This window comes from Eulemur rufifrons, chromosome 9, assembly GCF_041146395.1.
Source record: "Eulemur rufifrons isolate Redbay chromosome 9, OSU_ERuf_1, whole genome shotgun sequence".
NCBI lineage: Eukaryota > Metazoa > Chordata > Mammalia > Primates > Lemuridae > Eulemur > Eulemur rufifrons.
In genome coordinates, this window is record NC_090991.1 from 43309483 (window position 1) to 43320077 (window position 10595).

General features: G+C 61.1%; 1 protein-coding gene across 2 annotated transcripts; it reads right to left on the minus strand.

Annotated features, from left to right (window-relative positions):
- Window positions 1–2161: 2161 nt before the first annotated feature.
- Window positions 2162–5124, minus strand: CD79B (CD79b molecule). 2 transcript variants are annotated; one of them, XM_069481609.1, is made up of 6 exons: window positions 5058–5124; window positions 4320–4370; window positions 3099–3413; window positions 2775–2893; window positions 2486–2527; window positions 2162–2378 (listed from the first exon to the last, which is right to left on the minus strand). In XM_069481609.1, the coding sequence occupies exons 1-6, from the start codon at window positions 5122–5124 to the stop codon at window positions 2280–2282; spliced, it is 693 nt and encodes a 230-aa protein (XP_069337710.1). In that variant the 3' UTR covers window positions 2162–2279. The 2 variants fall into 2 exon arrangements, with proteins under 2 accessions (XP_069337710.1, XP_069337711.1); XM_069481610.1 differs by lacking the exon at window positions 3099–3413.
- Window positions 5125–10595: the final 5471 nt, after the last annotated feature.

Here is a 10595-nt window from a genome sequence, read left to right on the forward strand (position 1 = left end):
TCATCATCTCACCATCATCACCCAGCTGTTTCCACTGCCTACGTCAGTTCTGGGGGCTGGGGACCCACAAGATGGACATGCTGCCCCCCCCAAAGTGTAAGCCCCTAAAACAGAAAAACAGACCAGGGAGGGCTCCTACCTCATAACCCATGAAGGCAAAGCCCTCTGGGGGTGTCTGGCGGAGGGGGCAGGCCTCTGCTCCGATGATTCTGTTGACAACTCGGTCATTCAAAGGTATTAAATAGTCTTTCGGTAAAGCCAAGAGCTCCCCCCCGCCCCCCGCCCAGGGCAGCCCCAGGCAGGGGGAGACCCTGCTTAGGGGAGAAGTGAAGCCTCCTGCCCCTGCCCCCCATCTACCCAGCTGCCTAGGTCCCTGGTGGAGGCAGGAGGACGGAATTAGTGCCACTATGCAAAGCAGCAGGAAAGGGAGGGCTCCAGCTCAGTAGAGGCAGAAGCCAAAACAAGCCAGTTCCCTGTGGCAGCCCAGAGACCAGGGAGGGATCAGGGCCTGCCTGGCGTGGCCCAGGGTGGTAGGGAGATTGACCTGAAACCCCAGGTGTGGGTGCCTTACCCACCTGCCCCACCTGGAATTCCGGGGGCAATCTGGTAAAAATCAGCACTTCTCTCACTAGACCCCACGTGCTGGCCTTGGTTCTGCAGTTAAACTAGAAGATCCCTGAATTCTCTTTTCTGAATCCAGAGCAGGAATGGCAGAGAGGCCTTGCGGGATCCCCCAAGGTCAAGGAGAAGGGGAGCACAGCCCGGCTTGGGAGGGAGGCTTTGCAACGTAGGCTGGTTGCACTTGGCTTCCCAGCTGTGAGCGATTCCCAGTACCTCCTGGGTTGGAGGGTCCTGGGGACCATTTTGTGAGGACCCTGGGGCCCTAGGGGGCCTCCAGTGTGATGCTGGGAAAGTGTGAAGGGGTCACCTAAGAACCCCCAAACTTTACAAAGCCTCCCTCTTTAGGAATCGCTGTGTTTTTTTTTGTTTTTTTTTTTTGTTTTTGTTTTTTTGACAGTGTCTCACTCTGTTGTCCAGGCATGAGGGATCATAGCTCACTGCAACCTCCAACTCCTGGGCTCAAGGGATCCTCCTGCCTCAGCCTCCCATGTAACTGGGACCACAGGCTCGTGCCACCATGCCCGGCTAATTTTTCTATTTTTGGTAGAGATGGGGTCTTGCTCTTGCTCAGGCTGGTCTTGAACTCCTGGCCTCAAGCGATCCTCCTGGCCTCAGCCTCCAAAGTGCTAGGATTATGGGCGTGAGCCACCACGCCCAGCCAGGAATCTCTGGATTGATGGCTCTGGGTAAAGCTTAAAAAAAAAATTCCTGGGCTTGGCGGGAGGGTGAGAGGTGGGGGTGGAAAGGGGTATTGTAGAGGCAGGAAAAACTCCTACCCTCAGGGAACTTCTAGTTTAGCTGGAGAACCGAGGCCAGCGTGCGCAGCACCGGGCAGTGGCTAAGCCACAGCAGCACAGGCTGGGCTGTGCAGGGCTTGGGCAGGGACCAGGTGCTTTGGGAGGGTTTCCTGCAGGTGGAAGGCAGAGCGGAGAACAGTTGCTGTTTGTTGGCTGAATGGAGCAGGGCGAGGACATCCCTGCCGCGGGAAGGATAGGCCCAGCCACCCTCTCTCCCATTGCTCTAGGACCAGCTACAGCCCAAGCAAGGGAGGGAAAAAAGGGGGAGGTGGCCCCAGGCTCCAATGGGCCTTCAGAGAGAAGGGGCAGGCCCACAGGTGCCACATTCAGACAGCAGAAGTGCCCAAATAGACACTCCCACCCACCCGCACCCATGAGATGTCACGAGCTCATGTGTGGTTTCTCAAAACACACTGTTTATTCCACAGGAGAATGGGCTCGAGGCCAGGGGCCCCCTAGGGTGGGAGAGGTTGGGAGAGAGGAATGAAGTTCTCGGTGGCCCTTCTGGGGCCCAGTGAAGGGCCATGGCCCTTCAGGAAGCCGATCTGCTCTGAGTCCATTTGTAGGATCCGCCCCAGTCTCTGCCTTCACTGTCCCATGCGTGGGGGTGGGTCCCCCTGGCACCCTTGGAAGGCCAGGGCCAGTCCACTCCGGAGAACTCCCTCCACGTCACCGCCCGGTTGCCCTTCCACTCCAGCCCTTTGCCAAGAGCTGTGGCCCGGGGGCTGGAGCAGGGAGGCCACTCTGGTGGGCCAGCTTCAGGGGCCGCCGGGGGCCAGGGGGTGGGCTGTGAGCCAGGCAGCTCCAAAGCAGTCACTGAGGCCCAGGGGGCTGAGCCTGGGCGTGGGGAGGGTCCCGCCCTCACTCTTGGCCTGGGTGCTCACCCACAGACCACTTCACCTCCCCTGTCCGCAGCGTCACTATGTCCTCGTAGGTGGCTGTCTGGTCAATGTTCAGGCCCTGGAGACATGAAACGGAGCTCAAGCCTGGGCCATCCCTGACCACACCGACAGATGTGGCCACTGACCACACGGCCTCAGAGCTGCTGGGTCCACCCTGCCGCTTACCTCATAGGTGTGATCTTCCTCCATCCCGGCCTTGCCTTCATCCTGGGGGAGGGAGGGGGATCAGAGTGTCAGCACCCCCAGCCCAGCTCTGGCTCGGGGCTGCAGAGGGCAGGGAGACGGGCTTGGGGTGAGGGGCGAGGGGGCGGGTGAGGTGCACTCTGCAAGAATAGCTGAACGGAGGGAGGGATGAGTGAGTGATGGAGCAGGTGAGCCAGTGGGCAGCCTGGGAGATGGAGACCCTGCCTGTGTCTGGCCCAGCCCCCTGCGTCTCCTGCCGCCCTGCGGTCACCTTGTCCAGCAGCAGGAAGATGGGCACGATGATGAAGAGGAAGATGAGCAGGGTCTGGATCATGATGATGCCGTCCTTCAGCGTGTTCCGCCGCTTCAGCTGCGCCAAGGTGCTGAACCCTGGGGGGGCGGGGCCGTGAGCCGGGGTGCAGAGTGCCCCGGGAGGGCACCCCTTGGGCCCGCAGTGGGGGCTGTGGACCCCTTAGGACCTGCTCCCCAGCAGTTCTCCTGGGTGCTCCAGAGCCACGGCCACCTCCACAGGTGGCAGGCTGGGCTGGGCACGGGTGTGGACGGCTACAGCAGCACCCCACCACCCGGCACGCACCCATGACTCGCAGCTCGGTGCCGCAGCCCTGGTAGACCTCCGAGGGGTACCCAGCACACTCCTGCTGGCAGAAGTAGATGCCGTTGTCCTCAAACTGGGTGCCTTGGATGGTGAGGGTGACGACGGAGCCGTTCTGGGTCTGCAGCATGCGTCCCTCCTCCAGGTGCAGCAGCTGGGGCTCCGGATCCGTCTCCTGCTTCCGCAGCCAGCTCACCATGCCAGGGGTGCCGTCCGTGTAGCAATGCATTTTTGCTACGTAGCCCCGTTTCCTGGCTATGAAACGTGGGTTCTGCCAGATCCGGGAACAAGCGCTTCCTGTGGGCACCAAGGCTGGCTCAGAATTCTGCTTGGCATCTTCCTGACTGCCAGCCTGGACTGCAGGCCCCCGTCTGGTGGCCCTGTTCCCTGGGCTCCGTGGGACGGTCAGGAGGCAGAGGTGCGGGGCAGCCCGGCCATGTGAGAGGCCACGGGCCAAGCCGCTGGACACCCCCCAGCTGCCCCTCCATCCCTCTGACTTTCCTTTGGAAGGGCTCTGGGACCTTCCAGCTCCTTTCCATGCCCATTACAGCAGCCTGACCCGGGCCTCACCCCTGGGCCTAGGGGCCCCCAGGACCGCCTGTGACCTGGCCTGGCGCTTTTGCCTCTCCCTTGCCTGGGCTGTCCTGCACCCGCCTGAAACCCTCAGGGGCTCCCCATGGCCCCCAGGGACAAAGACCGAATCCTTAGCCTGGCAATCAAGGCCCTCTTCAGTCGACCCCTGCCTGTCTTCCCTCCATCATCCCCCTTCCCTCCTTCACGGACTGTGTTCCAGAACCTTCTTTCTCAGCTTGGAATGCTCTCCCACCTTCTCCAAGGGGCCTCCCCCTGCCTTGTTCCCAGTGAGTGGCTTCCCTGGGCACTCACAGGGCAGACCCTGCCCTGAAGGGCTCATTCTGAGGCTGGGCCCGACCCCCAGGCCTGAGTCCCCAGAGGAGTGCCGTCTGGTCCCTGCTCTGGCCCTGGCTCAGCCCAGCCCCCCAGCACCCAGGACTGGAGACCTGTCTGAGGAGGGTGACAGCTGACTGGGGTGGGGCCTTGGGGAAGGGAACCCTGGGCGGCCTGGGGACAGGGGTCCTGAATGTGGAGACCCAGGCAAGGATGGGACGTGGGGCAGCCCCTGGGGCCGTGGCCAGCATTGGACACAGACATACTTGTCCTCAGAAGCGGGGCGAGGTCACTGACCTTTGGGATTCTGGTACAGGTCCTGTGTTTTGGCCACCGGCACAGTCTGGGCTGCAGGGCGGGGAGTAAGTGGGAGGGGCTGGGTCAGGCGGCTCCTCCCTGGGCCGCCCCACCCCTGCACCCTCCACACCCCCAGACCCACTTCCTCCTTCCAGGACCTTAAGCCCTCCCTGCCCCCGTGCTGGGAGATGGGAGTGGGGTGGGCGGACCCGCCCCCAGCACCGCCCCCCCCATCTGCCCTTGACCCTAGGGTGGCCTTGAGCAGGTATCGAAATGAGACAGGAGGCGAGTCGCAGCGGCCGGCTCTTCCAGAGGGGAAGGGACATTTCTGGAACATGGGTCTCCCAGGGTCTGGCTGGGCAGCCTCTCCCCTGCCTCCCAGACATGGTACCCTCAGGGGAGTGGGAGTGGGTGAGCCCCACGCCGCCCCCCTTCCTCCTGGACCCAGGGCTTCCAGGATCCTAGCTGCCAGCTCTGATTGGCCCCTCACGTCCAGCGGGGCCGACCGACACCCTCCAGGCAGGAGAGGGGCTGGGGCTGCAGACCCCTGAGCCCCTGCTGGGCGGGCGGAAACCCACAGACCCGGCTCCAGGGCAGGGAGAGGGTGGGAGGAGGCAGAAAGTGTGAGAGACACAGGGGCAGGAAGGAGCAGGTGACGAGCCAGCCCAGACAGAAGGCAACAGAGAGCAAGCCAGCCCAGACAGAAGGCGACAGAGAGCAAGACCGGCAGGGCTGTACCTGAGAGAAGCAGCAGCAACACCACCAGCCAGTTTCTGGGCACAGGAGACAACACCGGCCCGGCCATGGTCACCACTCTGTCCCCAGCCCCAAGCCTGTGACAAGTCTGTCCGAGACTCTTGGGGGGGAAACGTGTAACTGCTCCGGCTGCAGCCTGTCCCGTCCCCGCCTCTTCCCCACCAGGCCCCTTCCTGCCATGCAAATCGGGACCCAGGGGAGGCACCAGCTCTCTGGGGACCTGGGGGAGGGTGGGCGCTTATCAGCTGGGCCACTAAGGCTTGAAGGCCACCCAGCTTGGGCACAGCTGGGGTCCTTGGTGGATGCCCCCGGGTGGGGGGTGTCTCTCGGCCTTCTAGGGGAGTCTGTGCACCCCTCTATATGTCGCCACCCCACTGCCGGCCACGTCCTGGGCCTGCCAGCCACCCACCTGCAGTTTGTCAGCTCCTCGGAGGGCAGAGCCCGGCGATTCTTTATTCCTCGGCACTTAGCTAAATACAGCCCAGTCCTGTGAAGGAATCTGAGCTTGGCCCCTCTGCCCCTGCCCAGCCCCCACCCTGTGGAAAGAGGAGCACCGAGGAAGGACAGTGCAGGGGGCCAGGCACCTGGAGGGGCCCAGAGCAGAGCCCCTTGGCTGGACTGCGGTGGCCATGTTGGAAATTGACCCTGTGGGGGAAGGGAGCCACAGAGGTTCTTGAGCAAGAGCAGGCTGAGTGTGGTAGCCCCTGGGGAGAAGATCTGGTCCAGGCTTTGGTGAGAGGCCGCCCTTCCTCATGCTGTGGGAGTTTTCTGGGGGTTGCCAAAGGAGGGGGACTTAGGTGGACATGGTTTAGAGAAAACCCACCTTTTAGCAACCAGGGGGCTTCTTCAGGGAGTCCTTAACTGTCGAATTCTGAAGGCACTGAACTATTGTCTGCAGCTCCAGCGAGCGGGTCTTGGGCAGGGGACAGGAGGCCAATGTCGGGGAGCCCTCAGGTTCCCTGCCTTTATCCTGCCAGTATGCATGCGGGGTGGTGGATGAAACCATAGCGTTCAGGAGATCATCTAAGCTCAGCTTTGTGCCCCTTCCCTCGGGTCTGATACGTCCCTTGCCCCTTGAAAGATGCCCTTGTGTGGGGTACAACCCGCACAACTGCACACAGCAGGCTTGCAAACATCAGCCCTGCAGCTCAGCCCACTCTGAGTTTTATGTCTCCTGGCCGCTGCTTTTCTCTTTCTCATCCTCTGACCCCCAGGAGAGGGAGAGAGATGCTAAATCCCCAGGGTCCTCTGTCCACATCTCACTCTCCCCACGACCCTCCCATTTTTCAGCACTGGCAGGTATGTCTGGGTTTAGGGTGATGTAGACCCACCCACCTCTCACACCGGAGTTGGAAGGTGGAGGGTCTGGGCGCCCTCCCCCCATTCAGTCCCGGGCCTAGGCCTCCCCTGACAGACAGCCCTGGGGTTCATTCCCAGGGCCGCAGGCCAGGACCTGAGCTATGGAAATCGGGGACAGGAAGGTTAAGGTTTCATCCGAGGAACAGTTCGTTCCAGGCAGTCCCAGATGTTCTTGCTTTCCAGATGTTCCAAATGAAAAAACATTTCTCCGAAAACATGTCAGATGTTCAGTTCACGGAACAAACAGCCCAGGAATACAAACATCACCTGAGGTCAGCTTGGGGACCATGGGCCCTGTGCCGGAGGGGGTGGTTAAAAAGAGACCAACCCTGGGGTGTGGGGCAAAATCTGGGGTCTCTTGCGTTAGCAAACTCTGCCCTTCCCAAGCCCCTGTCAATGGAGGCTTTGGTTAGCTGTGGTGCTAGAGTCCCCCAAAGTCGAGAGGCTAACTGGGGGAGGCTAGGGCACACGCATTTGTGTGAGTGTGTGTGCTCACGTGTGCTGCCTGGGCCGTGTGGCGGGGGCCTGCTCAGGAGCTGGTCCTGAGGCCCAGGTGACCGTAGGGGCGCGGAGGTCGGTGGGGGCGGTTGGCATCCTCCAGACTCACACTCAGCGACATGCCCGTGGGCAGGGATGCAGATGTGTCCTTTGGACTTCATTCCCATTCATGCCAGGCAGGGATCCGTGCTCGGGAGGGGCGGAGGCAGTGGGGTCCCCCGCCGCCTGCAGGGTTATTTGTCACAGGTGGGGCTGTGCTGTTCCCTCGCCAGTGACAACAGCACTGAGCTCCATCCTGGGCTCGTGACGCCCTTTCCTTCCCAGAACGGGAGGCCTTGTAAGCCCACCCCCGCCTCTGCTCCAGCTGACCTGGGCCGCACACCCTGACATCCGGCAGCGCCCCCTTTCCAGGAAGGCAGCATCAAAACAAGAGATTGGGAGGGTGGGGGGGAGGGACAAGGGGGTCAGAGGTTGGGGAAGCAAGAAGGCAGCAACCTCCCAGCCACCGAGAAGGATGGGAGGGAAAAGACCCTCAGGAGAAGACAAGCTCAGACCTCTGTCCCCTTCTGCAGCCCAGGCTTCCTGGGTCTGCTGGGCTGCTGTGACTGGGAGATCTGCTGGCTGAGAATGGTGTGGGTTCAAATCCTGTCACTGCAGTGTACCCGCCAGAAAGCCCCCAGGTTCCCAGCTAGGGGTGCCCCCCGACTGCCATGTCTGCAAAAGCACCAGGGCAATTGCCCTGGTCACATGACCAGTGGGTGCCCTGGGGTGGGGAAGGGACAGTGGCTCACGAAGAGTTTCCCTGCCCCCCATGCCAATAGCACCCCAGTTGGGCAGCACCCATGCTTAACCTCTCGGCAACCAAGTTCCTCATTCATGTAAAATAGCAATGGTCCCAATAGCCACCTCAGGCAGGTGGCACCCAGCGCTGATGCCTGGGGTGGGGGGGACGGCTGGGACACAGTAGTCTGTGTGATCCGTGCTTCCCACACCTTTCTTCTTCTGCCATTCAAGGCTCAGGGGAAGGGTGGGCCCGGCACCCTGTAGGTCTTCCTGTCTGTGGGGCCGAGAGGTCTGGAGAAAGAGTGAGAGAAGCCCCCACCCCAGGGGGGAGGCCCGTACCCTGGTGGGAGCTCAGAGAACCCCATAAGGATGCCCACAACATGCAAAGACAGCTGCAGGTGGGAGGGGCCACAGGGCAGCTGCAATTGATGTCTTGGGGGCAGCCCGAGGGCCCTCTCCACCCCCTACTCAGGACCCCAGAAAGGGGGTGCAGAAATCCCGAAAGGGCTAAGTGTTTACTAGTTTGGAGGACTACAGCCCTGGGAATCAGAAGTTGTTATAGAAAATAAAATTACATACAAGATCGTATTTCACCCACTGGCTTTGTGGGCCGAGTTCATTACCTAAGAATGCTGTCTGTCCCAGGTCCATGTGGGCCTGGGCTCTCTGGGGTCAGGGGTCAGGGCAGAATCCTGGCAGCAGGTGCCTCTGAGGGGAGGGAGGGGCTGTGCTGTGTGCGCCACAGGCACCCTGAGGTCTCTGAGGGGGGCAGAGAAGTGAAAGGGCTTCTGGAGGGGAGGGGCTGGGGACACAGGGTCCCAACACGTATTTCCTGGGGCAGGGGGACTGCGGTGTTCCTTTGGGATAGGAGGGGGATGAGACCCCATCTGGCCTCCTGGACTCCAGCTAAGGGGGTTTTGGAGGGGGGCAGGAGAGAGCTGGAGTGGGCCAGAGCGTGGCGCTGGGGCCCTCCTTCTCCTGCCCTGCTGTCCCCGGAGGCGCCCATGTCTTCCCCACCTGGCTCCAATCCCCGCCAGCCCTTCGTGCTTCTCACTGCCCTGAGCCCCGTCCACATCCACACATGGAGGCGCAGAAGGAACAAACCAGAGGCACCAGGGAGGGTTTATTGTAAGAACTGTACAAAGGAGCCCATCTGCCGGCCTGGCAAGGGGTCTGCAGGGGAGGGGGCCGCAGGCAGGGAGAGGCTGGACCCTGCTCATCACTCTTCCTCTGCAATCTGCACACAGTCTGTGGGGAGAATCCACTCTAAGAGATCACTGAGGCTCTGGGGACACATGGCCGTCGGGCTCCGGGAGGGAAAGGCAGAGGGCAGGGTGGGGCAGGCGGAGGTTGGCCCCCACTGGGTGCACCTTCTGAAGGAAGGGACAGAGTCACCATAGGAGGAGTGGAAGGAGGACGCTCCTTCCATAGAGGAAATGCAGGCGGGAGATGGAGATCACGGCTGAGGCCATCCGTGTGAGGACGAGAAACAGGAAGGCGAAGAGAGGTGCTCGTGTGGGATAAGAGAGAGGGACGCCCAGGCAGGATGGGAGCGGGTGGGAGAGCAGGGCGGGCACCAAGGAAGACTGGCCCACAGGCACGCACATGTGTGCACACAGACACGAACACACACTCGCACACACATATCTTGTTTTGAAGGTTCTGCTGCTTCCTGAATTTTAATCAAATTGTTCACGAGAAACAAGAAGAAAAAGAAGAGGAACTTAGGCCCACAGGGGACTCCAAGTGCCCGCCTTACCACATGTTCACACTCGTCCACACACTCACAGCACAGGTCCACTCTCCCGCATACAGGCACCCACCCATGAACAGGCCTGCACAGAAGTCACACACAAACATACATAGCTGCACTCCCACAGACTTTCAGACACTGCAGGGCACATTGACACACATATATACAAAGATACCTAGACACACATGCATACGCAGGCACCAGTACGCAGTGGTTCACACGCACAGTCACACACAGCTATACACACAGGGCTACAAGCATACAAGCAGACACACAAGTGAATACACCCAGTGACCCCTGAGCAGGTTTCTTCCGCCTCCTCCAAGCTCGGCCTCTGTTCTTCAGGAGCCAGGAGAGGCCTGGCACTGCCACGTCCAGATGAGCCGTGCGGCAGAAATGCTTTCCAGGCAGCAGGGAGTTGGAAGGTTGAGCCTGAGCCAGGTGAGCGTTCCCTGCTGCATGCTCCAGCGTTGACATCTCTAACAACCTTAGGGTCACTTTGAGGAGAGGTGCGGGGAAGATGAGGAGGGAGGAAGAGATGGGTATGGGGAGAGCTGAGGACGGAGAGATCTCTGAGGCTTGATGAGGCCTCAGGAGCCCTGGTGGTGCTCATGGGGGAATGAGGGAGGGAGAGAGGGAAGGGACGAGACTCTCTTCCTGAGCACCAGGGTCCCTGGCCCCACCCCAGGTCCCAGTGCTCAGGCCAAGTGCAGTGATCCAGCTGGCAGGACCCAGCCTGTACTGCCCATCCATGCTTCCTAGAAAAGGACACTCCCAAGTGGAATCCTTCCTTCTGCTTCTCCCCTAGGGGCCAGCCAGGGGAGCCGTGGGCCTGGCCATGGCCCCGGGAGCAGGTTTCTGGAGTCGCGATCCCAGCCTGATGCATCAGGATCCCGTGGCCAGGCAGGCTCCTGGAGCGATTTCTGTCGGTCACATTTCCCTTTTCCGGGGGATTCCTGAGCTGGCAGGTGAAGCTGCAGCCCAGAGTCGGGCGGCAGTGCCCTGGGGTCAGGCGTCTGCACTCACCGAGGTTAAGACATCTTTGTCCGGGCTAGGGGTGAGGGGCCTGAGTCACTTCCTGGGGAGAAGCCAGTAGCCCTTAAGACTCTGGTGACAGGACGGCAGCC